This window comes from Cuculus canorus, chromosome Z (genome assembly GCF_017976375.1).
Source record: "Cuculus canorus isolate bCucCan1 chromosome Z, bCucCan1.pri, whole genome shotgun sequence".
Classification (NCBI taxonomy): domain Eukaryota; kingdom Metazoa; phylum Chordata; class Aves; order Cuculiformes; family Cuculidae; genus Cuculus; species Cuculus canorus.
The window spans coordinates 15,816,426-15,844,304 of record NC_071441.1 but is presented as its reverse complement, the minus strand read 5'-3'; the positions used below and the strand labels follow the sequence as shown (position 1 = coordinate 15,844,304).

The 27,879-nt window shown below is 39.1% G+C and overlaps 1 protein-coding gene across 2 annotated transcripts; it reads right to left on the bottom strand.

Moving 5' to 3' along the window:
• On the bottom strand, nt 1-27,775 carry ZNG1A (Zn regulated GTPase metalloprotein activator 1A). Of its 2 annotated transcripts, XR_008447683.1 has the most exons (15): nt 27,526-27,775; nt 25,636-25,722; nt 24,645-24,741; nt 23,385-23,476; nt 20,905-20,964; nt 19,855-19,892; nt 15,660-15,706; nt 14,817-14,903; nt 13,944-13,988; nt 12,701-12,757; nt 8,562-8,613; nt 2,568-2,636; nt 2,402-2,467; nt 1,233-1,343; nt 1-536 (listed from the first exon to the last, which is right to left on the bottom strand). XR_008447683.1 is itself a non-coding variant. In XM_054053764.1 (14 exons), the coding sequence occupies exons 1-14, from the start codon at nt 27,638-27,640 to the stop codon at nt 463-465; spliced, it is 1,065 nt and encodes a 354-aa protein (XP_053909739.1). In that variant the 5' UTR covers nt 27,641-27,775; the 3' UTR covers nt 1-462. The 2 variants fall into 2 exon arrangements, 1 of the variants encoding a protein (XP_053909739.1); XM_054053764.1 differs by lacking the exon at nt 15,660-15,706 and having other exon boundaries at nt 1,233-1,362; nt 14,817-14,899.
• Between the last annotated feature and the right edge of the window lie 104 nt (nt 27,776-27,879).

Sequence of the window (27,879 nt, the reverse complement as noted above, 5' to 3'; positions counted from 1 at the left end):
TGGAAAGAGATGGAAGACAGTTTAATAGAAAATACTAAATACTTTTCACTGTGATTACATCACTGTCAATAACCATTTCTTACTTCATTTCCAGTAGTAAAAGAGAGTTAGCTGGAGAAAGTACTAGATTTCAAACATGTTTACAATATTCCTGTTGTCATACTTCATGTACAGCATAGACAAGTTATTTGCCTATCTGCATTTCTGCACATGAGAATGATGTTACTGACATAACTTAAACCAAATCCAAAGTGGTAGAATTCTTTGTCTGACGCTTAACCATAAAAGCTAATCTTCAAACAGTTGGTCAGCTAGGATTTTCAGGAGGACCTCAGGGTTTAACTGTTGTGTAAACTTCAAGAGGAAAGAGAAACTACTACACTGCATGTCATTCATTCTTTTCTGACATAAAAAACTTGCAGGGTTAAGCAGATGGTTTTTGAAGCTTGATGTCAACTGATGTCAACTGTTTTCTTGGTTTGCTCTCACAGTGGCTACAAATACTTCTTTGATAATCTCCTTATCCAAGTTCCTGCCTGTAAAGAGAAATAAATTAGTGAATTGTATGTTACAGTGCACTAAAAAAATAAACGTACATAGTAACCCGCAACTCTTCTCAGCAAAGAAAATGCTTATTATACCTACCAATAAGTGAAAACAGAGCAGTATTAAAATTAAGCGGCAACTAACAATATAACTTCAGATTTCACAGACAACAATGGACTTCAAACTGCACAAGTAAAGGAGGAAAAACAGAGGTTTTTTGGTAATCAAAACACTTTGCAAAGCAGAGTGTAAAACATGAAATAAGAAATGCACAACCTTAGCATTACAAGCTTTTCAGGAAAAAAACCCTACCTTTTATAGATTTTAATGGCTATGATCACCTTCACGACTGTTACTGAATATTTGACCAAACACTCAAACCATTCCCACCAGCATATTTATAATTATGGATTTTTAAATAACCTTAAATATGCCAACATAATTTCTGCATACTTAGCATTTTACTTCATTTCACTTCACTTAATTTCACTAAAAAATATAGTCTGGATTGCTCACAGCTGGAATATAATACTGCTGGAGGTCTTGATGGATAAACCTTTGATATACTCACTGCTACTATGCTGAATAGTTTAAACTGGCTGCTTTTCACCAGAAAAACCACAGGACCGTACGCTGAAAGAACAGCTTCTTCAAGTCCAACAAAGAGACAAGTGATTTCCTCTTACCTATTAGGACCAGTCTATTAATTCTCTTTTCATCTTCTTTCCAGGTTACTGCAGTCTCTTCTAGGTCATAGAGCTCATGGACACCTTGGACTATCACCTGATGACATTTGCCTTGAATAGATACCAGTCCCTTATCAGAAAAATAACCGTTAGGATATATAAACAGGCCTTTAAAAATGAAATATGCAAGAGAGAAAATAAACTTGCAACTAAGCCAAGCAGGGAAAAATATTCCTGGCAACTATGTACCAGTTAGTCAAAATAAACATATAGTATGATAACTTCCACTCATAACTCCACTCCTTATTTTTTTAAAGAATAAAAACTAGATTTTGCCATACTCTGCTTTCTGCTTCTCATTTGGTTATTATCTAGCATGTTCGACCAAAAATAAAATGTTGCCTGCTACTAAGCCACTTCGAATACATGTACGCTGTGTGGTGTACGTACCCACAATGCACAAGTGCTCCCAGAAAACAAAGCAGAGTATTTTCTTGTATTTTTTTATAGCCTACCAAACGACAGACTTGATTCTAATTTTTTAATTGGTATAAGGAAAATGAAAATATATCCTAAATTGTCACCTATATGCCTCTCAAACTCATGCCGCTGAAAAATATATGAAGTGCCCACGAAAATGAACACTTTCAGGCAGCATCTTTAAAACTAAAGTCTGACAATACTGTAAAAAGTTTTAAGTGTAGACCACTGCTATGTTATATCAAATTCAACTTCTGCATATTATGTCAACAATTATAATTATGGATAGCAATCTATATTGACATCCCTTAATAAGGAGACATTTATGTGAGATGGGTGGAACCTTTTGAGGAAAGAGAGGTGAAAAATGAAGAAGTGATTTAACTATGTCCTTATTATTAAATCTGCCACTGATACTTGGGATTGTAAAACTTCCCTCTCAATTCAAAACAAAAAGAATCAATGTTTGCTTCTCTGTCAGCAACCTCCTTTTGAGTTGTTCCACCAGCCAACAGTTAACAAACTGCCTGTCCACAGAACGACAACAAACTGCTATACTCCACTGCGTCTGTTCTGCTACAGTGATCCAGTAGCACCTTTGATAGGTCTGTAATCAACAGCACACTGCAGATTTTTAGGTGTAAAAGAGGAAAAGAACAAACCAAAGAATTTGGTTATTCCTGACTAACCTTCAGTCTTATGATGTCCATCACACGTCCAGTCTTGTCTTTCACATTCTTCTCCCACAGAAGATTCTATGAAAATGAAAATTGTTTTCATGAACAGAAAGGTATGGAATGATATTCTACAAAAAGCCACAATGATTTTTTCAGTTGACACTGATGTATTGCTTACCTGAATAAACAGATTTAAGTTTTCTTCTTTTATATTTCCTGGAACTTCAAACGTTACTGTAATTATACCCTGCAAATAGAAAGACTCACTTACTAGAAAACTGAATAAACATTTCACTATATTAATTTCAAAAAACTGTTATATTTTTGTTATGAAAAGCTTTTCCAAAATAGAATACATAGGAAAAGATTCCAAAAATAAAGATGCCTGAAGTGATGTTTTATGTAACAACAACAACAGTAAGAATGCCTAGTTTAAAATTAACACTTCATTACAAAACCAAGGAAATAACGTCTTAAACTTATTCTTGACACTGTAACCTCTCAATGGCATAGAATTACTTTTTCTACAAATAAATACAGAGAATTACTTTTCCTACAACCTAAAATTCTTTCAATAATTGCTGCTTCCAGATGACTAGTCCAACAAAAGGAAAAAAATAGAATAGTATAGAATAGAATGTTTCAGTTGGAAGAGGCCTAGATGGTCATCTAGTCCAAGTGCCCAGTCACTTCAGGACTGACCAGAAGTTAAAGCATGTTATTAAGGGCATTGTCCAAATGCCTCTTAAACACTGACAGGCTTGGGCCACCAACCACCTCTCTATGAAGCCTGTTCCAGGGTTGACCATTCTCTTGGTAATTAGGAGCTTCCCTATGACCAGTTTAAACTTTCCCTGGCTCAGCTCTGAACCATTTCCCCATGTCCTATCACTGGATCCTGGAGAGAAGACTTCGAGTGTCCACAGATGGGAAGTTGCTGTTCTCACACTTGTAGCCCTCTGACTCAGGGGACCAGGCAGCCCAACGTCTGTCAGTATTATTAAAAACTGAAGCAAAAAATGTATTGATAGCCTCCGCTTTTTCTTCATCCCTATTAGTCAGATAACCAACCTCAAGAAGTATTGGTCCAATTTTTTCCTTAGACCTCCCTTTGCTATTAACATGCACAGCACTGGCCAGTTCCAACTCTAACTGAGCTTTGGCCTTTCACGTCTTCTCTCTGCACCACAGTTCTGTACTCCTGCAAATCCTAACCTCAACTCTAAAGATCATACAGTTTCTTTTTCCTCTTGAGCAACACAAGGAGTTCCCTGTTCAGCAAAGCTGATCTTCTACCCTGCTTGCAACAAAAAAAAAGAAAAACTCATATTTTTATATACTAGCCTAGAGAAGTGTACTTTCCTTCTAAAAGGCTGCTATGATTAAATATAATTTTCAGGTTAAAATATAATGCATACAATGCCTTTATTTTTCTTTTTGAACTGTAAATATTGACTGCAAAGTTGCTAGCCTTGAGAACAGCAAAAGGCAATTATAATCTGCTTTTAGAACTAAAGATTAAATATAAGCAACAAGCAGCAGATTAAACATAAGCAAGAGGCAGCAGACCTAACTGTTTATCTAATGACTTAGTAAGCTCATCAAAACAACCAAGAGCTAACACTTTGAGCAGTAACAAAACAAGATAGACAGTTCATTGTGCTCCGCAAACAGTGCAAGACTGCTTCTGTTGGCCTTACAGATAAGGATAGTAAGCATGCTTTATCACCAAACAAGGACACAGTTTACTGTGAGACAAGTGTTCTGCTCTTATTTATGCCTCATTGGTCTCAACAACCATCTTGGAACTGTAGGTATTGAACTAAACAAGGATAGTAACAATGAATTCTCGCTATTTCCTACTGGTCGAACAGCTCCACACTAAATAAACAACAGTAATTTCCTTAATAATACAGGTGTGCTATAACTCTCATAACATTCAGAATTGCTTCTATTTAAATCATTTTCTACTTCAGGGACCTGTTCAGACTGTTATTACTACAACTGACCACATTTAAGATGAGCACAAATTCTAATTGAATCAAAAACTATGAACTGAAGATTCTTGTTGCAATTATAGCTAAGTATGAAATTGAGTTTACATTTACTCTTCAGTTCCAAAAGGAGATTATAATTGCATTTTGCTGTTCTCAATACTAGCAACTTCACAGCCAAGATTTCCAGTTCCAAGAAAAATACAGGCACTTAGTATTAAAATACATCATATTTTAACCTTAAAATTAATCATAGCAACTTTCTAGAAGAAAAGCACACTTTTCTAAGATACTACATGAAAAATACAAACTTTTTGCAGCCTCTGAGGGGATTGTTGCCTGTGGCTGAACTGCATCCAACTATGGAGATCTCAGAGAGGACTGACCCAGGACTTGTCCACAGAGCAGGGTATTTTTATATGAAGTGGCACCTGTGGGTGGAAGATGTAACAGGGACGCTAAGGAGCAGAGCAGTGACAAAACCACCAAGAAACAAAAAGTCGCTGAAAGCCACTACGCAAAACTACAGACCCTAGTAAAAAAAATCTGTCTTCCTTATAAGCCCCCTTTAAGTACTGAAGGGCCACAGTAAAGTCTCCCTGGAGCCTACTCTGCTCCAGGCTGAACAACCCCAACACTTTCAGCCTGTCCTTATAGGAGAGGTGTTCCAGCCCACCAGATAATTTTTGTGGCCCTCCTCTGGACCCTTCCAACAGGTCCATGTCTTTCCAGTTACTGAGGGCTCCAAAGCTGGATGCAGCACTCCAGGTGGCATCTCATGAGAACAGAGTGCATTATTGCAAAACCTTGGAGAATCTTGGTTCTGGTACTGGGAATCTGTGACTGTATATCCCAGTGTGAATAGTGCACCCATTATGTGTGTATGCACGTGCACAGACAATGTATATAATGTTGGAAAACGCAGAGAACTGTGAAAGCCCTAGTGGTGCTGGAGGTGACTGGGAAGACACGGGGTGGTGCCAGTTTCAAGCCCATGCATCCATGGCATGTGGCCTCAACGGTCCTCTAGGGTAGCACCTAAAAAAATTAGCACAGGAGTTGCAAAGGGCATATAACCCACCTGTAAAACAGTGGGAGATGTGCTGGTTTGCTGCAGAGGTATGTCAGAGTTTATCATTTGCCTCAAACAGAGCCTTAGAAAGACCACATCACTTAGAATTCATCACCAACAGACTAACAGTCACTGCTAGATAACAGTCTCCTAAAAGATGCACTAACAAGTGCTCAGCAAGAAATCTTGAATAAAAAAAACTCAGCAGCTGGTAACACTGAACTGGCCAAGAGGAAAGCTGTGTGACAAGCCATCCAATCTACTATCAGAAGAGTAAGCCAGTTTAGAATTTAGAGAGTCCTGTCAGGCAGCTCATGTTACATTACCGCAGAAACGGGAGTGCCACTGCCTCAAGTGCAACCACTCTGCAGCCTTTTACTTTGAGTAATTAAAATAGTGCAGGATACCTATGGCTGCAGCCCCCAGAGAAGTGCTGAGAAGCTGGAGGAGGAAGTACAAAGTAGGAAGCTCCGGGATTTACTGATAGAGGGGTATGCTGAACTCAATCCTTCCTATCCCACAAACAGGACTGTTACAACCCAAATAAAGGAGAAATTAGGGGGCTGTAACACAGGACCCCCTGTGGGAGGACTGGGAAGAAGAGGCAAACAACTGGGATCACTTTTACTACTGCTGTGTTTATAGGCAAAGGGTAAGGGACCCCAAAAAGGTTGAGGTCACAGATCAAAAGTTCCGACAGCTAGACACAGTCACTATTGTCCCCATTATCACGTGATAACCTGGTGGGTCATACCCAGGAGCATCTTGGAATGTCACACTGCAGGGAAATGTGAGATAAGCCTGATGGCAAAGCATGACAAAACAGCAGTTGTGAAAGTGTCAGGAGAGGCTGAAAAACCTCTGTTCTCCCACTCTACAACTTTGGACTTGTAAAGGAGAAAAAAAACCTTTACAGATCTACACCTGGTAGCCAAGCAATAAAAAGCTCAGGAGAATGGTCAGAGCTCAGTTAATAAGATTATAGGCTGTGAGGCAAGCTCTGGGAAATCTAAGTCCTCAAATGCATCATCTTATTCCTCAGCTGGGGAAATGCCCACGGTCTATCAAATGAACATTGGTCACCACACTTTTTCACTCTGGATGAAATGACAGCAGTTAGACTCAGAAACCAACTGGATAGCGCAGTGGTGTTACTCGGTGGTTGTACTGATTAATTGTTCACTTGAATATTTACCTGTATACTAAGACATGGTGAGTCAATTAAACAACGAAGTTTCTTGTTTTGGTGTTTTGTAGGAACAAGGCCTGAGTTTTGCAGTAAGGAATGCTAACCTAACTAATCTACACCAAAAGGTAGAGTCCACAATGGAAGCATCTAAATTCAAACCCTTGTGATACTAACCTCCATCATGTGCTTGGCAGGAGATTGCGGTTAAATAGGACAATTTTTAACATATATATCCAGACTGCTACAACATTAACCCCAGCAGTCTAACTCTAAGAGGCAAGGAGTGGAATATGAACTAGGTGTACATTCAGTTTCTGATGACATTAAGGCTAAAGTCTGCGTCCATATAGCTCTTTAGGTATGTGTAAGCTTACAAGGCTTATACAGCACGGGGCTGTGCAAGGAGGCCAGGAGCTGCCTTCTGTCTCTTACAACCTGTCCCAGTCAGCTCTGAAACCATTCAACAGTAAAAAAAACCCAACATCCCACATATCTTTCAGCAGAGAAACACATGGCACGCCATTAGAGACCTCCAGCCCTCCAGGGACTGAAGAATATTTGGAGGCGACATGCCATGCTTTGCCATGTCAAAAAGGATATGTACACCCCAGAGAGACCACAGCTTACTGTTTACCCACAGAGCCCTGCATGAACCCTAAGAAACAGAACAGTGATGAGGAACAGAAAATCATTACACAAACACCCACAATGTCCTATGCCACGTGTGGCCTTGCTCACAGAGCTTGGACTGGATGGACCAAGTGTAACCTAGTGAAAAAAAAAAAAGGCTGGTGGAGAGAGGGAAAGAGAAGGACAGGTGTTTATGTGTGTATAATTGTTTTGCACTTCTTTTTCTCCATACTCAAATCAGTAATTGATAAGTAATTCCCTGGCTTAAGATTGTTCTGCTTTTAAGAAGGGTCTAAGTAGAAAAAGATACTGTAGTTGTAACATTTGGAAAACAAACACACAAACGAACCAAAACAAAACATTAAAAGGAAGCTTTTCTAGAAAAAACCCATACATAATTGATAAGATAGGCACTTAAAGGTACCAATTAGCACAGGACGGTTTATGTTCTGTAGCAATGATGGAACAGATGCTTTTTCCTTAAATTCATCTTTGAAATTAGATATGCTGATCACAAAAAATACTACATTCGCTCAAATAAAAACCACAAAGGCAAAAATGCTATCCACAATTACATTATGCTAGCTTCATCTTATTGCTCAGAGGAGAAGATTCTGCCCTGCTATAAACACACATTGGTTTGAGTATTGGGGCTAGGGGCGGAGATAGATACATTTTAAAGCTGGGGTTTTTTTGCATACCTGTGTTTACAGGATTGATACCTAGTTTATCAGGCAGAATCTACCTTACTGTTACAAGTTAAAAGGTTACTACCTCTTGTGAAAACAAGGGGAAGTACTCCTAGAAAGGAAATCTACACATCCTTAACTACTTACAGAAGTTTTATTACAGCTTTAAAAAACGCAAAGTCATGAATAACATCTTTCCGGTATCACCATACACAGAAAATATCTGGACAGAAAACCTACAGAATAAAGACTAGCTACACATTTAGGATTAATTCTGCAAATATTAGAAAGAGTAGTGCTATTTAACTATCTCTGTACCACTCTCCATGTGAATCGATAATGTGACTGTCTGGAGCAGTGAAAGCCTACAAGCTATTTTTGAAAGTAAACTTTCAAAACTTACTATATCCATTTAGAATCTATATACAACAAAGCACATTCCTATATGTATTCAATGTAATCTTCCAAAGACCTTAAAACACATCACTCCCTAACTGAGACCTTCTGAAAAAGTAACACAATTAGCATGCAATGCTTGCAATTACCTTGAACAACCTTGTTGTTACAAAAAGACTGAAGCAGTACTTTTGGTAATTACCTTATCTAGATGTGCATATGTTGTCTTTACATGCTCAAGCTTTTTCTGCAAACTGAAAACAAGTAAAGTGTTGCATTTGAGTAGGACAGACAAAATGTCATTATTTCAAAATTTAAATAAAATCGTCAGTATTTCAGAGCAAAACTAAAATATCAAAGATAGACTCTATACACAGAATAAGCTTCAACTGTTAATTCACTTTTAATCTCAAAATAGATATGTTTAATTATATTGGTTTGATCTAGTTAATGGTTTGTGTTAAGATGTTAGATTTTTTAAAATATAAACAAAATTAGAATAAAATTTTGCAGCACCTTGGGGATTTAGAACATTTATATTTCACAAAGTGCAAGACCCGTGATATTCCTATGTAGGAACAAAATGCAAACTGCATCATTAAAGCAAGAATGGAAAACCACTAGGATCTGTCTATTTATTAGATGTTGATTTTTCAAAAACACTTCGAAGGATGATTTGAAAAGAAAAAAATGTGCTAAGCTTCTGCTCGTGAGAATGAGATCTGTAACACTAAATGAAATACTGTATTGTAGAATCACAGAATATCAGGTTGGAAAGGACCTCACAGATCATGTGGTCCAACCTCTATTTGAAAAAGCATGGTCTAGACAAGTTGGCCCAGCATCCTGTCCAGCTGAATCTTAAAAATGCCCAATGTTGGGGATCCACCACTTCCCTGGGAAGATTATTTCAATAGCCGATTGTCCTCATTGTGAAAAATTTTCCTTTTGTGCCTAATCAGAATCTCCCCAGGAGTAACTAGTACCCATTACCTTTTCTCTTTTCTATACGAACCCTTGTAAAAAGGCAATTTCGATCTTCTTGACAGCCATCCTTTAAATACTGGAGCATAGCACTAAGGCCTCCTCTAAATCTTCTTCTCTCAAGGGTAAAAAAACCCAGTTCTCTCAGCCCTTCCTCATATGGCAGGCTTCCTAGACTCTTGATCATCTTTGTGGCCCTTCTCCGGACCTTCTGCAGCCTGTCCACATCTGTTTTGTATAGCAGGGATCAAAACTGAACACAGTATTCCAGCTGTGAGGCACGACCAGACAAGTGCTGAGTCGTGGAATCATGACATCTTTATTCCTGCTGGTGATACCATTTTTGATGCAATCTAGCACCCTGCAGGCTTTCTGCACTGCAGAAGCACACCACTCGCTTACATTGAGCTTGTTGTCCACCAGGTCTCAAACATCCCTTTTCACAGAGCTGCTCCCCAGGCAAGTAGATCCTAGTCTGTGTTGCACTCCTGGATCATGTCTTCCCAGGTGCAAGACCTTACACTTGTCCTTACTGAACTTCTTAACTTTCTTATTAGTTCACTCTTCCAGTCTATCTAGGTATTCCTGCATGGGGGCTCTCCCTTCTGAAGTGTCCACTTCGTGTTCAGTTTGATATCATCAGCAAACTTCAGGGTATACTTGACCCCATCATCCGGATGTATCTTATGAAGATACTAAAAATGCACTGGGCTCAAAATCAATCCCTGGGGGACCCCAGTTGTCACAGACTGCCAGCTTGAAAAGTAGCTATTTACCACCAACCTCTGGGTGCACTCTGTCAGCCAATTCCCCATCCACCGCACAGATCAGTTGTCTAGACTGTAACGCACCGCTTTCTCTAAGGAGGCAGCTGTGGGAAACCTTATCAAAAGCCACGGAGAAATCTAAGTAGACAATGTCTACCACTCCACCCTCATCAACTGAGCTGTTTACTTTGGTGTAGAAGGGGATCAGATTTAGTCAAGCATGATCTGCCCTCTGTGAATCTGTGCAGGCTCTTCCCACTCACATACTTGATCCGACATGCAACAGTCCTCAGGAGGATTTGTTCCATAACTTTCCCAGGGACTGAAGTAAGACTGATGGACCTATAAGTTATTGGATCTTCCTCTAAGCCCTTCTTGTAGACTGGGGTGGCATTAGCTCCCTTCCAGTCTTCCAGGACGTCCCCCAGTCTCCATGACTTCTCAAAGAAGTGTGGCCTTGTTGTGAACAAGGTCAGTCACCTCTCAACATGCCTGGGTGGATGAGGTCAGGACCCACTGACTTGTAGGGATTAGGCTACTGTTAACAGTTCGCACACCAGCTCTTCCTTCACTGAGACTGGGCCTGTGTTGGCGCCAACCTGGGGTTTTGTTCCAAAGACCTGGGGTCCACAGTGCTGCTACAGACAGAGGTGAAGAAAGTGTTAAGAAACTGCCTTTTCAGCATTGTTGATGACTCGTTCACCTCCCCCCTTAACAGTGGGCCAGTACTTTCCAGCTGTTTCTGCTTGTGGTTTATGTACCCAAAGAATCCTTTCTTGTAGTTTTTGAAATGTCTGGCCAACTTCAATTTGACCTGAGTCTTTGCTGTTCTAACCACATCTCAGCATGCCCTTGCAATGCCTTTGCAGTTCTTAATAGGATTTATCAGCTCTTCCACCTCTGGTACACTTCTCTTTTGGTCTTTGAGCAGACACAGAAGCTCACAGTTAAGCCAAGGGATCTTTTGCTCCGCCTGCTTCCCTTACCTTTAAAGAGGATGAACTGCTTTTGTGCTCCCAGGAGAGCATTCTTGAAAAACTTCCACCACTCACTAGCTCCTTTATCCTCCATGGAAGGTTCCCATGAAACCTCTCCCAACTGAGCTCTAAGCTCCATTTCACTGTATAGAGCTCAAATAAAAACAAAATAAAGGGAACTTCATTTAAGCAGTCTACAACCTTGGGGCTTTAGAATTTGTCTTTAAATGCCCCAGTTTTAAAGTTTTTCTTCTGTTTTAACAGCAAACATTTAGAACCTCTAGAAGAATTATCAGTGAGAGAAGACTAGGCCAAAGAAAGAAAGAGTTGGGTTTTTTTTTGTCAGCTCCTCAAAGATTTTATCAGATTTGTAGAGCACATCACTCCTTAGTAAACCTTGCAGAATGTCACCTAATGTTACAGATAGTGAGATCTAACTCTGAATTGCCATTGCCAAGAATGATCCTTTTCTGGTTCACATCTCCATACTGCTTTCTCTCTATCGTGTGGCTCCAGGACAAGCCAGTTTAGCTAGCTATCATAAGAATTCAGGACACGGATTTACAATCTGGTTTATGACCTAATAGTTATCTATTTGGCATAAAGAATATATTTGCCTTCCTGTCCCCTTAACTTAGTTTTGGATGCCTATTCTGACACCTCCCTGACGCTGCCATTGGTAAAGATTTGACTGGTAAGCTCAAGGAACTCAAAAGAAACAAACACTACTTTTCACAGATTAAACAAAAGCCATACCAGAAATGAAAGGGTAGCCAAGAATGAGGGAAAGTAGGCTATTGTATGGGTAGTATTGCATCACTTCACTAGGAAATCTCATGAATATGTCTCATTTACTAGAGGTTACTAGCTTGCATCTTCTGCAATTTCTTCATGCTGTGAATAAGAAGTGGCTACATTCCTTTACCTTAAGTGAAAAGTAGGTGTCCAGGAAGAAAAATAAAGTCAATATGGCCTCAGCCGCATAATCCTTTCCCTTACAATTTCTCCAGTACTCCTTATTCTCTTTGTTGAAGAATTTCAGCACATAAAGTGAAAAGAAAGCCCTTCTCCCCTTACCTCCAATTTCACTTTTCCACCTATCTAGTACGCAAACTCACATTTGACAATTAAAAAAACCACCCATGGAACACAGTAACCACAATTTTCAGTGGCTTCATTTGTTGTGAAACCTCAATCCCTCGCTGTGTCCTATAAAAACTAAGGAAACCTCCAATTCATGATTATGTGAATTAAGAAAAATTTTGAAATCTTTTCAGTTTTAAGAGAATCAGAAAAGAGTTTACCAATCTACTTTACTGCTACTATTAACGTAAAACTTGTATTTTAGGAGAAAAGCCAGCCAAATATGAACACTTGGGCTCATTTCACTTTAAAAAAGTCAAAAAGCTTTTGTTGGATGCAGTTCAAATGGACAAAATTCCGAGTCTCTGGCTACCACTTGCAAAGTGAGAATTTAAATAAGTGACTAAACCAGAATTTCTAACAGAAACTCAAACAGAAATCTAAGCCTGGATTTCAGTGTGTCTATTTCACGCATTTATTTATGCAATAGACATTATTTCTAATAAAAGACAGTGAAATTATTACCATACCTTATTCCAGATAAACTGTCAAAAGCATGCAGGTCCAAGACATATGAGAGATCAACTCTAAACAGGAAGAAGAAAACTTCGTATTTTTGCTCTATTTGAATATTGTGTATACTTAAATAATTATTTTATAAATCATTCTCTGAAGCTTATGTTTGTCTTCCTGCTTATCATTCTAATGCCATCAAACCTTTTCTCTGCTTTCCAGCTACAGTTCGCAATAATTTTAAGAAGCCAAGCATACGTTACTAAGATTATGTCTATTATTTCCCCTTCAAAAATTACTTAAAATGGGAACCTGTATTAAAGGAACATTTATCAATAGATAGTAAAAAAATTGACATAACAGCACACAAATCAGTCCTAGCAGTCTGAAAGTTACACTGCCCTCCTAATGTCCCTGAAAATAATTTCCATTTAATTCCTTATTAAAGAAGAAATCTGAGACAGAACCAAACCAAAAATACCAAACCCAAAACAATTACTTCTCCTTCTTATAAGCTCCCTTGCACTGCTTTCGAAGTAATTTTGCAGAAACAGCTTATCTGCAGCAGCTCTCATAAATAAGAAAAATATTTAAGCTGACACAGCAGGAAGAAATCATTACAGTGCACATGATCAAAGATTAGCTCGAATACAATTTGGTTTTACAAGTTGCTCTTCCGTTACAAGACCTCCTTAACAGATTACAAGAAACTCTGAATTTCTAACTATAACACTCCCTTAAAAATCTGCTACATTTTTGGAATATACTGAAGTCAATTAAAGTACATCTATATTAGCATTTTTCAGGAACTTCTCAAACGCTATTACTCCAAAAATGACTGAAACACGACTTTAAAAGCCATTTTCAAATTAAACTTGGAACAAAATGCAGGTTTTTGAAAAATGAATGCCTAAGCTTTTGTAAAATCCACTTCTCACACAAGTAATATATATTTATGGTTATATTGCAAAGTCCAATAAAACCCAGTAGTGACAAGTCCTGTACACTAAGCTGCCTGCAGTGATTTCCCTTTACAAAAACAATCTATACACTAGAGTGTAGGTGTAAAAAGTAACAAAGAAAATACATTTTTACTTCTTTAAAAGATTTCCTTTATTGAAATGCTTATTAGTAAAATAAATATCAAGTTAAAGATTTCTAATTCAATAGTTTTCCTTTAACCAAACTGATCTAACAGCATTCTTAAATGTGTCACAAAAGAAGCATATCTGGTACCTAGTAAAAGAAGCCATTTAATACCTTGATCTTTGTGTCTCTAGAATTTTAACAAGTCCATTTATTGACCTAAAATAGACAAGTAAGAAGTTAGAACAAAACGCAGCTGTAACACATTGCTTGAACAATTTAACCATAGAAAGCAGCATGAGAAATAGCACCACGACAATAACCTCAACTCTGTTATCAACTTGTTGAACACATGAACAGACTCTCCAATGAGACTTTGTTTTCATGACTTTTTCATACCCTAATTAAGGGTTGGGGAACTTTACAAGTTCTGACAACAAAATACTGCAAGTAAGAATAGCATTTTCCTCTGCAAGACTCCTCATGATACACCCTGCTGGGTCTAAGCATTTTTACATTTAGAATTCAAACCACTAGGAGAGTTGTAAAGAATTTCAAAATGCAGTGCTTGCTTTAGTTATAATCATACAGAGAAAAAAAGATGGGATAAGCCTTTGATCAATAATTTGATTCAGACCATTGGTTCTTCTACACCTAAGACCATTATTTAGGATTTCCTCCATACATCCTTGTATTCACTAGTGATTTCATATTTACTGGCATATTTTTGTTCCCCTAATGCTGATTCAGAAAAATGGGAACAGCTGCCCAGAAAATATAAGAACATGGATACTTAAGACAAAAGCTTGTCCTTAGTGGGTAACATCAAATCTTATGCAGACAGGCAAACAGCTAAGCTTGTGTTAAGCACATGAAAGTATTGAAAAATCATTATAAAGAAGCAGAATTTTTTTTCCCCCGATGAGCTAATGATTTATGTCAGTGTAGTCCTAAGATCTGATTCCTGTATTAATAACAAGACAGTAACTATGTTTAGATAAAAATAACCTGCAATACAGTGACAGAGCTATGCCAGAAGTTTCATACCTGACAGATGTTCTGACTTTATCCAATTCTTCCCCTGAAACCAAATCTGTCTTATTGACGATTATAAGATCAGCTAATGCAACCTGCCTATGCATTAAAGGCAAAAAAAAAAAAAAAAAGGACAAAATGAATAAATACATTTTCTATAAGGCAGAAACGCCTCTCCTGTAACACCAAAACAAAATGGTATGAGAATTGTTAGTACAGAAAGGAAAGCATTAATCGAATTTGAATATCATGGAGTATGACTACAATACAACTGTCTTCTTGAGGTGCTCTTCTGTGCTGTAAAAGGAGTCTTACAATCTACAAAGGCTCGCTAGTTTTGAGGGGTTTTTTCTTTTGTTTATTTTAAGAAAGAAGTAATCACATCTGCAGTGCTTCGCAATTTATGAACTTCACAAACCCTCATTTCTCTTGCACATAACCTTTGCAAAGTCATACTTCAAGACTCTTTGCCTTATGAAGACTTCTACCGTTAAAATTACCCTTAATCATTGTGGCTCCATATCTAGCAAAAAAATATTCCCCTATGCCCAGTTCTACTTTGAGCATCTTGTAGGTTCATGCAATTCTTTCTTCCTCCAATACAGATGGTTTTCCTTCACTTATGTAAAACCGTATCTCTCAAAATATGTATTAGAAAAGTCAGATCTTGACAAAAATAGCAAATGGAGCATCACGTCACTTTTCTATTTTCTACCTCATTACACTCATCTACCTTGGTCTGAAAGCAACAGAGGGAAGAAAAACTTTATAAAAGAAAAAGAAGACATTTCTAATGAACTTCTATGCAGCACAGTTTCTTACTGTGATATATAAAGTTAGTTTGTATATCCATACCGAGATGCTTCATTAACAAGGCCTTCCGGCTTTTCCTCTGTCAAGTGCTAGATAAAAATTAAAACAACTGGATTAAGCATATTCAAATGTCATTCAAATTCATTTGCAGTTAAAGGAAATAAAACCCAATTCAGGTGAGGTGTATTTTTCAACAAGGTATTGAGAAAGGTGGCATCTAGAATTTTTCTGTAAAATAATGGTGAAAAGGTACATTTATACAATCACCATTTCAGAAGCTTATTGTTCACACAAAATCTCTTCTAACAAATTTTATGACTAGAATGCTAGGCAGTTGGAAAACCGTATTACTTATTTTTAATTACTTTTTGTATTAAGGATGAAGTAAAAAAAGAAAAGTCACAATGATATATAGTAACCATGGAAAAATGTATCTGAAAACCAAAAGTACAGTAATTTTTCAGAGGATGGCTAACTCTTAAACACTTAACTCTTAAACACTGGCTAACTCTTAAAGATGAGTTAGGCTTGCAGTACAAGATACTCCTTTTCTTTGGAAGTTTTGACAAACTGTACTTTTGTAGTAAAAATCTGTATCCATTCTGCCTGTAAATAAATCACTACTCCTTGGCAAGTCTGCCCAACACCAGTGCTTGCAGACTATTCAGGGTGTAACTGGGGAGAAGAGTCACCACTCAGCACTAACTACAGCAGCAGCTTCTGGTCATGCTGCAGGATTTTAGTATCTCAATCATCTGCAGTTTTGCGCTCCAATTTGTCCAAGCTAACATTCTCACAGAGTCAGTGAAAGGAAAAGAAAATGCCTGCATCTCAAGCAACAGCATGAAGTTTAGCAACATAAAGCCTGACTTTCATCAACAATTTAGGCAGAGCAAGAGACTTCACTGAAGCAGCAAAGTTTCAGCTACAATTTATCTCCTGCCCACTCTGCCAGGGAGGCAGCAATCTCCAGGAAAGAAGCATCACAGACACCTGGAGGCAGCAAACTTTGAGTTGGAGCTGTAATATTAATAAGAACTCATCTCTTATACCTGACATGTCTGGGAAGATTAGAGACCTGTGTATTCCTTCACCAGCCCTACATGTATTTTAAAAATTGGTTTTAAAACCACAAGAATACCAAATGAAAGTGGAATTAATTGACATGGGGACATATACACGCTAAAGAAACGGGCATCACCCTCTGTGTATTTAGTCTATTGAATTAAATGTCAGATTTATTGCCCTGAGAAGGACAATGCCAGCAGTACAGATGTCAAGTCTTGAAAGTAGAGAACTGTCACTTTAAGTTGTCCAATTGTTTGGCCATGATTAAAAAAACGAATATTTCAGGTTGCTGAGTAACAAATCCATTACAGTGATAACCCATGATATCAATTACCACTGCAGTTTCAACATGGCTGACTGGTAGTAGGGTACTATTCTCAGCTGTTCAGGTGATGGGTTGGTTCTTTGAAGCATGACACCCTTAAATTGCTGCCTTCTATCTAAATGTCATTACCTATATGGCTTTCAGGATCCTTTGAATCACAAGCAGCTCTTGAGGTCAAGCTTTGCAACCAGAGGAACTGCACAAGTTAGCAAGTCTTTTATACAAAGCAAAAGTTATTTGCTTGACATATAACTGAGGAAGTCTGAAGTTTCTGTTATTCTGAGTGGCTTACTGATTAAATAATTTAAGACCTTTCAGCAAGCTGTCAAAGGTAATAATGGATAGAGAAGTTGAATGATTCAAAACATTTTTGTGCTGCTTCTGACATATTACTTGAAAGTTTAAATATTAAAAAACCTAATTTGGGGACACTAATAATGCTGCTGTGTGCAACACAACTATATTTGTTTCAGGCAAGTAAGTCATAACTGTATGAAGAGAAAGGTAAACACAATAACATTTTTGCAAGTAAAGAAGTAAATAAAATTCGGGACACTCAGCTGAAAAGAGGGCTGACTTAAGACATGCTGTGGTTTCTTGTGATAGATGAGTTCATTTAAAAGTCAGTTCCTGCTTAAAAGAGCAAACCAGATCTGAGCTCTTTTCCTTCTTCTCCCAATTCCTACCAAAGTGGCTTGCTCTGAGGTTAGATTAATTCCACCCTGGTGCAACACAAATTAACAAGAGGACAGGACTGCCCTCTTCCGGTAAATCAGCTGTTACATCAGGTCAGCTGATGAGAAAACCAAACAGGCAAACAAAATAAGATATTTAAGTGGAGGGGCTGCTTACTTACTTTTTGACCACTATTCTTAAGTTTTCTCAGCTTTTTGCAGCCATTGTAAAATAGAGATACTGAAAATACTTTTCAGAGCGTGATGAGAACCTTGTATCATGGAGGCATCTTTTCTTATGCTCTCTTATTTTGAATTCTGTAAAACCAATACCTAATCAAAGTAGTTACTTGCTAAGTTACAACATTCCAAACAATTCTTTTTATGACTAGCTTTAACAACAAATTTGAACTATTTGAGTTAATCCTAACTTCTGCTGTTATCCCATCTCACTGTTCTATAGGTCTGTTCTTACATTATACTTTATACAATTACTCTAATACCTGCTCTTTTTGTCTGCTTCCATGTAATGAAGTAATCTTTTAATCTGAAATAGTACCTAGACACCTAGCTTTCCCATTTCTCCTCACCACAGCTGCCCAAGTCAACTTTGCTGACTTGAGCTCTAACTCACTCATTACCAGACTGGTATCAGAGGTCTGCTCTTGCTTCTCTCCTACATAGTTAACACAAACCAATGACACCCTGTAAGACAAATTTCTCCGCTGTTTTACAGTAATCCAAATGCCTATTTGAGATATAACCAAGATTCTTGAGTGAAGTCACAGAACCAGAAGGAATACTGTTTCTCGCAGTATTCTGCTTGAGAAACTGGCTCCTATTGGCCTGGACGGACATACATTCTGCTGGGTTAAAAACCTTCTGGAGCGCTGGGCTCAAAGAATGGTGGTAAATGGAGTTAAATCTAATTGAAGGACAGTCACAAGTGGTGCTGCACAGGGCTCAGTGCTGGGTCCAGTTCTGTTTAATATCTTTATTGATGATCTGGATGAGGTGACTGAGTGTACCTTTATTAAGTTTGAGGATGACACTAAGCTGGGAGGAAGTGTTGATCTGCTTGATGGTAGGGAAGCTCTACAGAGGGATCTGAACAGGCTGGATTGATGTGCTGAGACCAACAGGATGAGGTTCAACAAGGCCAAGTGCCAAGTCCTGCACTTGGGACACAACAACCCCATGCAGCGCTACAGGCTTTGGGAAGAGTGTCTGGAAAGATGCCTGGCAGAGAAGGACCTGGAGGTGTTGGTCGACAGCTGGCTGAATACGAGTCAGCAATATGCGCAGGTGGCCAAGGCAGCCAATGGCATCTTGGCCTATACAAGAAACAGCATGGCAGCAGGAGCAGGGAAGCGATTGTGCCCCTGTCCTCAGCACCGGTGAGGCCACACATTGAATCCTGTGCTCAGTTTTGGTTCCCTCACTACAATAAAGATATTCAGGTGCTGAAGCGTGTCCAGAAGGGCAACAAAGCTGGTGAAGGATCTGGAAAACAAGTCTTATGAGGAATGGCTGAGGGAATTGGGGTTCTTTAGCCTGGAGAAAATGAGGCTGAGGGAAAAATTTATCACTGTCTACAAGGAGGTTGTAGTGAGGTGGGTATTGGTCTCTTCTCCCAGCTGGCAAGAAGAGAGGGAATGGCCTCAAGTTGCACCAGGGGAGGTTCAGATTAGAAATCAAGAAAAATTTCTTCGTCAAAAGGGTTATCAGGCACTGGAACAGCCCAATAGGTGATTGAGTCGTCATTCCTGGAGGTATTTAAAAAACAGCTAGATGAAGTGCTTAGGGATATGATTTAGTAGTGGACAGGTACCGTTAGACTTCATGATCTCAAAGGTCTTTTCCAACTCAGCAATTCTATGATTCTATGGCAATCAAGTATACAGCAACCTGACAACTCCTGTTAGAGATGCTGCTGTGCTGGCAAAATTTGAATTCCTGTGAACATCAGTACTTCCTTGTTCCCGCTCAAAATACAGTAATTAGTAATACAGTAATTAGTTCTACAGCAAGTGAAATACATCCTCATCCATTTTCAGTCTTGAAGCAATTGTAAAAATATCCAAAAAATATCCAAATGAAAGTTACTGAAATAGCTGTTCTAATGTTGCTATTTTATAGGTATAGGTAAGTAACAAATCCAGTAACTTACCTGCAATCCATACTTTGCGTCAACAACACATACAATACCTAAAAAAGAACATTAAAATGGAATAGAAATGTTCTGAAAGCAGCTAAAAATGTAACAATTGGTAAACTTACTGCAACAGTATCGACACATTCACACCTGCTTGTAATACTTTCAATGCATCCAGCCTAGATTTGTCACCTAATTAGATTCTAATCTGTTACTCACATCTATAGTAAAAATATGTCTACTAAACCAAGTGAGAGAAATTCGCACAAGGTGGATGCCTCTTATCCTACATCTGCAACAGCAAATTGGCAGACATATGCTTTTACAGGCTATCGAAACAAATTAAGGGGACTGATTGAGGCATACAGTTAGAGCTCTGACTGTAAGTGACTAGGAGTCTGTAATTCTCTGGTAGAAACTTAGGAAGCAATTTCCTACGCACTCAAATGTTTCCTTGGCTTGGTGAGTATTTTACAGACTGAGAAAGCGCTATAATCCTTTTTTTAAGCTTAAAGTAAGGGTTTTTTTCCTACATATAAAAAAATGAAATCAACAATTGATATGTTTTTTAACTACATATAGTGATGATTTCTATTACAGTAAATTCATGATTTTTAATGGAACACAGCAAGTATTAGAGCTAACATAAATACAACAGGCAAAGAAGGCTGAAAACAAAAGGCAAGAGAGTCCAGATGTTGACAAGAGTTCAGAAAACAAGGAAACAATTCATGAAACACTGTACTGAAAAAAAAGAGAGCTGCAACACTACTCCTAAGTAGTTTTATAACATGTAACTAATGAGGTTTCTTTTTTCCCCCATTACACCACAATCAAGACCTCTTCATAGCTGATCCCACATCAAAACAGCACACTACTTTTGTTGGATTTAGTAGATGAATAAGCAAAATAAAGTGGATCTCTGCAGTCAAATTTGGCGATGCGAGAAGGGAGATTATGTATTTCAAACGTTTTCTGAAACCTTGCCTTAAATAATAAGGATACATTACACTAAATCCAGGTAAGGAATGCAACTACGTCAGAAAACAAGCCTCCCCTTCTTACCATCAAGATAGATGTCACTTCCCAGCTCAGAATCAATCCAGAACATGGAGGCCACGGCTCCTAAGAAGTATAATACATTTAGTTGCAAAATTGACATTTTCCAGTAAACTACCAGTATTCAAACATTTCACAGAAAAATTCTATTTGTAGTGCTGCACTTGAAGCTCTGCTCTTCCAAACTCAGAAAGCATCATAGATGTCAAATAATCAACCACACTCTGGATCTACCAACAGCTACCAAAGCATTATACTAGTGTGCACTAGAAAAAGCTTTAAAAAAATCACACAATTCCAGATGCATGTAAGTTGTCTAAATTAGCTTTACTCAGTAATACCAATTATCTGTCATTACTATAATCCAAGGCTCCCTCGTTTCTAAAAATCCATATTCCATCACTTCACCTCTCAGATACTGTTTCTAGGTCATGATGCAGAAACACAAAGGAGATAAAAAAGGAGATAAAACAACTGAAGAATGGAACTGGCACATTTGGAAGAAACCAGCTCACTCCTCAGGACCTTCTCTTCTTCACTGGCTTCTATAAACTCCCTCTGCAGTTTCTTACATCATAAATCAACAGCATGCAAAAAGTCAAGAACAACCAGACATAAAAAAGAATGTTTTTCTTAATTATCTCAGGTTTGTTCAGCCTGGAGAAGGGAGAGCTTCTGGAGAACCTAACAGCAGCCTCCTTGGTACCTGCAGGTGAATCACTGGGAAAATTGAGCCGGGCTGTGGCAGAAGGATGAAAGACTACGCTGTAGTAAATTGAAGGAAGAAAAGTTCAGATCACATATATCAGAAAAATGTCTTTTCACCATGAAAAGGCAGACAAAGAACAGGTTACCTAAAGCGGTTGTGTCCTGCTTATCTTCAGAGGATGGAGACACGTGACTTGATATCCCACACAACCTGTCTTGTCTTACAGCTTCAGGCAGAAGGTTGGACCAAATAGTTCCTAGCATCCCTTTCATACTGAACTATTCTCAGATTGCATTATTCCAGTATTTTTTTACATGCTAGGCCTCATCATCCACTGAATCTCCATTCGGATGAAGTGCTTTTGGAATAATGAAACATGTAACACTCTCTCTTCTTTGCACAGTCAGCTGTATTTCTTCAGAATTTAAATGGAACACACTAACCTGACAAAGAGCAAACAGAATCAACTGGGACCACATTCTACGAAGGGCTTGAAATCTATGATCTGATACCTGTCCACTACATACGGCCCAGGACTACAGTACTCCTGGTTTTTGCTAAAATGGCACTATAAAGTGAATTCTAGCAATTTCAGGATGTCCTGTATCTTTATTTTTTTGAAAAACCATAATTTGTTATGAAACAAACAAATTTAACATTTATCAGTGCGAAAATATGAAGGACAGGAGGAGCTGACAGCAACGACAGTCCTTGTTTTTTCCAGTTATCAGATCATCAATTACTGGCAGGCTGTGTAAGAGTAGTAAGCACAGCAGGGAAAAAAAAAAAAAAAAATCAGTAACCAAACTTATTCTAACACCTAAAATGGTCCATCTGAAGTGACAACATACAGTCCTCCAAACAATACCTTCTATCAACACCAAATACCTGTCAGTGTGGTTCACAGTGCTTACTCATGCAAAATATAGCAAGGGCCACAACATCTAATAGTTTTCTGGTATGTATTGATTTTTTTTTCCAGGCTTAATAGTTTTCCAATTTGAGTCAAATAGACTTCGCATGTAACACAGGCCAAATCAATGTCCTTTCTTTTGATGAAAATTACTTTACCACGACAACTCTTTAGCTTTAAGCTGGGAAGTGTCAGCCTCCTAAACGGGAAACAACTGGAATTCTAATAAGAATTTCCTTCAGTCTCTATCAATAAGACATTTTTAATTGAGGTGGTTAAGGGAAAATTGTCTTAGATAGCCACTACTAACCTGAGCTTAAGTTTAAACACCTTTTTAAAATAAATATAATTAAAGAGCATGCAAAGAATTTTTAAGTTTAATTATTATTCTGTACTTACCAGAAAAATAGATTAGTCTGTTTCACTGTATATTTTGACTTCACAAAATACAAGGCCTATCACAACCAATGTAATAATACATCAGAGCCTAATACTTTATACTCTAGAAAGAGCTATATAAAACAGCAAAAGCCTACTGAAAACTACTGGTTTCAAAATGTGCTTCTATTCGCCAAGCTCAGTTTCTTCTCTCCATAGAAATATAATTTGACTGGATTTCTGTTAAGCTATAGAGTCAATTTAGAGCAAGTTCATAAAAACAAAACAATACCCAAACAACCCCACCCACAACCCCACTTCTAAACCTTACCCAATGCAGTGTTAGCCTATATAACAGCCAAAGCATTTGCCTGATGACTCATTACGTTATATTACATTTTGCACAGTGAACTCACTGGTGAGCAAATAAGCACTTCATAAAACCAGAATAATTATCATGGTTATGAAAATCAGAATGCGAACTACCTGGATCTGCCAAACCAGTTGTTTCCAACAATATATAGTCAAATTTTCCTTTCCTTTGCATCAGGTTCTCAATAGCCTTCACACCATTGTCCCTGTAAGAAAGAACAATAAAACCTGAGAACAGAGAAAACAAGCTAAAACATGTATAACTATGTACCTTTTGATGGAGAACACACTGTCAATACCATCAAAGCACAAGCCTGAGTTTGCCTACAATGAAAATCCAGTCATCAAACTGCTGCTCTAATGTTAAGTAAACTGTAGTTTTCAGTGTGAAAACAGTATTTGCCTACTCCTGACAGGTATAATAAGGCGATTTAAATGAAGGTTTGTTTTCAAACACTGAAAACCCTGTAGAGGACAGTAGGGCTGTATAAATATGCACCTATGTGGTTAGACAGCCCAGATTACAAAATGAAAGTATGTGTAAGGGGTTGGGAAAACTGAACCATGTTCTCCTGCATTTCCACCTCACCTACAGCAAAATTAAGATGTGCCATTTACTTAAACCTCAGCTGATGAAGTCAGCCTGAAGCAGAAATGTATGACACTTTACGTTAGGAAATAAAGTATTTAAAACATTGCAGCAATGGTAGCATTCCTTACATCCCAGTAAAACATAATGCAACAGGGTCTTTGGTTTTTCAGTTAGTATCCCAATTTAAGGCCTTCCAAGTTCTTCCAAGTTTTCAGGACAAACAGGCAAAAACAATGCAGCATTTGAACAAATATGGTAAAAACATGTCAAAGAAACTCTCCTGCTTTTTAACCTGACCATCAGGTTACAATTTGGAATACCGTGTTTCATTACATCACCAGAAGGTTCTCCCTCCACCCTTCCTGAGGTATGCAATATTTGAGTATTAACCAACACACAAAGAAACACAGAATAAGTACTTAATGTGAACATAAGGAAATTCAAGTCCTAGTTCCAGCCTCGCTGAAACCTAAGGTCTCTGTAAAAAAGCGCACAATTCTAACAGAAGAGGCAGAGCTCCCTACACTAAAATACCCCAATGGCATTTAAGTAGGTATTTAGATTATTTTTCTGAAAGACACTAAGTCCAAATCCAGTAAGACAGCTGAAGAAAATACTTTTCTATCTCCCAAATTCCAATCCTTCTTTTATCTAACAAAACAAGTCTCATCAACACTACCATTAGTTTTAGGCACAAAAGCCGCCTCCTCTCAAAAGCCTTCTCCTTCCCTCGAATTACCCCAAGACCCACTGCAAGAACTTGTACAGTGGCCCTTCCTTACTTTACTGAGCAACACAGGCAGCCGTTTCTGAGCTCCAGCCATTCTTCATAGAGTTCTCCCCCTTGACTGATCGCCAGGGATTTCTCCAAGGCACTTCCTGGAAACAGAAGTAGGACTAAAATTTTAATCCACAAATTTGCATGAAAATGCCTACAAAAGTTATGAAATATTCAAGTTGGTATACATGTTCACTTGTAAATTATATTTTCTTCTGAGACCACGTTTCTGACGTCTTCCTTAGAAATTGGTGTCTTCCATATTATGACAAATTTAAAATCCCAAGTTAGTTCCAGAAACTTCAAAACCCAGAGGATGAAAGTAGAGCATAAATGCCACAAGCTTTACTAAAAGAAAGGGAAGTGAACCTCTACCTTGTAACAAATAAAGGCTCTGTCCATACATTTTATTTTAGGCTGCATGACCAGAATAGTAGCATACATCTTTGTTGATGAAAAAATGAACAACCAAACAAAAATAAATCACCACCACCACAATGCAAACTGTAAGCAATGCTGACTATGGAACAGATTTGAAAGTATAGCCACAATTGTTAAAAGTCTTGACAAAGAAAGCAAACAGTTCAAAGAACCACAATTATCAAGAACACATCTCCCCATTTTCTCAGGCTAGGATAATTTGTGATCGGTAAGTGGCTGAGAGGAAAGGAAAGAAAAGAAAATGTTGTTATCTACCAACATATTATTTTAATTTCCATTTGCTTGAAATGAGTAGGACAAATGGAGTGCATACCACTTCCAACAGGGTGATATATTAATTTACTTGACTCTGAGGGACTGAATTTATGTACAAAACAGATTAATGCACAGCGTTATTTCATGAATACCAGACAAAAGACTTTTTGCCCTTCTGAAGACTATGAGGTATGTCAAGAATTTAGGTAACGGATTTAAAACTGCAATGCTCTTGATTTCCAGAAATCTTATATATTTTCATTTTACAGCTAAAAAACTGGTTTTGCAGGTTTACTTACCTTCTCCAAACTCATTCAGAATAACTGCTATTCTTTTATTATGCTGTTCTGTCAGTATGTAATTCAGAAGAGTTGTTTTCCCAGCTCCTACAACACAGATCATATTTCTATTAAAATGTTAAAAAAAATTTAACTTTTCAAATAAAAAGCAAATATTGTTGTGCACATGCACACTTCAGGCAAATTTGCTCTCTTCTGAATATAAGTTTTCATTCTTGTATTCTGCATTCTACTATAACAGTGTAAAATTAATTTGTAGAGATATTTGACTCCATGGAATATCAGCATATTAAATCTCATATTTAGAAGATCGATGATTTTCCATTCACTAAGTGTCAGTGCCTGGTAAACTTACAAGCCCCCTATCAATGGGGCAATCTTTTCCTAGAAAACTCATTTTTACGTTTCTCTTAACAAAAAGTGCAATTCTTCCCTCTCCCAATGCTTTTTCTTACCAGCTCCTTTGTCAATGGAAATCACTGATGTGCTACTGTCATTAGATGAGGCATTGTTGAGCAAGGCGTCCACAGCTTCTGCAACACTACATTACTAATAGTTTCATCCCACATGCTAGATTACAACCTTTCTTGGCCTTTGGGTTTTTTTTGAGAGTATAATGCAGCATAACGTTCCAACTTTTGGAGCAGCATTGGCAACCCTGGCTTTAACCTGACCTTTACTGCATATAACTATATTTGATAGTCCCCAAAAAAGGCGCTGGTTTAAGAGAGGGAAGACAACCGAGGGAAGACCTCACAAGGTCTTTACAGCTTTCTCACAAGGGAAGGAGAAGGAGCAGGTGCTGATCCTGTCTGTCTGGTAACCAATGACAGAACCTGAGGAAATCATAGAGTGGTTTGGGTTGGAAGGGCCCTTAAAGATCATCCAGTTCCAATCCCCCTGCCATGGGCAGGGACACCTCTCACTAGAACACGCTGCTTAAGGACCCATCCAACCTGGCCTTGAAACAGCAGGTTGAGGGAAGGGATTCTGCCCCTCTATTCCTCTCTTGTGAGACCTCATCTGCAATACTGTGTCCAGTTCTGGAATACTCAAAGTACGAAGGATATGGAGCTGTTAGAACGGGTCCAGAAGAGGGTTACAAAGATGATCGGAGGGCTAGAGCACCTTCCCTACAAGGACAGGCTGAGAGACTTCAGCCTGTTCAGCCTAGAGAAGGCCCTCAGGAGATCTTATAGTGACCTTTCAGTACCTGAAGGGGGCCTACAGGAAAGCTGGAGAGGGGCTACTCATAAAGGCTTGTGGGGATAGGACCAGGGGGAACGGGTATAAACTGGAAAGGGACAGATTTAGACTAGACAGTAGGAAGAATTTCTTAACCATGAGAATGGTGAGCCACTGGCACAGGTTGCCCAGGGAGGTTGTGGCTGCCCCATCCCTGGAGGTGTTCAAGGCCAGGCTGGATGGGGCCTTGGCCAGCCTGATCTAGTGGGATGTCCCTGCCCATGGCAGAGGGGCTGTAACTAGATGATTTTTAAGGTCTCCTCCCACCCTAACTATTCTATGATCCTATGATCCTATGATCGTATCCTTGTTGGTCCCTTCCAACTCAGGGCATTCTGTGACTCAATGATTCTCACAGCTGTAAGATGGTAATTCAGCCTGCACAAAACTGAGGCAAACACGTTACACTACTCTCATATAAAGCCGCAAAAAGCAACTTATCAAACACGACCAAAACAAACAGGAGCCTGAAAGCCAGGCTGGTAGAAGCCGCCACAGGAGCTTGCACAGCTCTGCCGGGCCGTTCCGCAAACACCACCGGAGCCGCACGGGGCCGCGGGGCTGAAGGCTTCGACCCCGAGCCCTGCTCTGCCGCCGGGGCCCCTCCCGCCCACCGGGCCGGCTCCAGGCCCGGCCGCTGCTCACCCAGATATCCCGTGATGATCGTCACCGGGATCTTCCGGCTGGGGACAGACTCCGTGTCCTCGCCGCCGCCGCCGCCATCGATGGGGACCAGGTCGGGGCAGTCCTCGTCCTCCATGAGCGCCGGGCCAGAGGCGCGGCTCCCCGGCGCCCGCCTGACGTCACGCCACGGCAGGCAGCGCGTGCCCCGAGCGCGTGCGCCTCGGCCCCATAACAGCGCCGGGCGGCGGGGGAGAAGGTGCGCGTGGCCAGGGACCGAGGGGGGCCGAGGTGGAGGGCGTGTTGAGGGTGTGGCTTGAGGGGGGCGTGGTCGAGATGGAAGGGGCGAGGCCGGTAGTGGAGGGGGCGTGGTCGGGG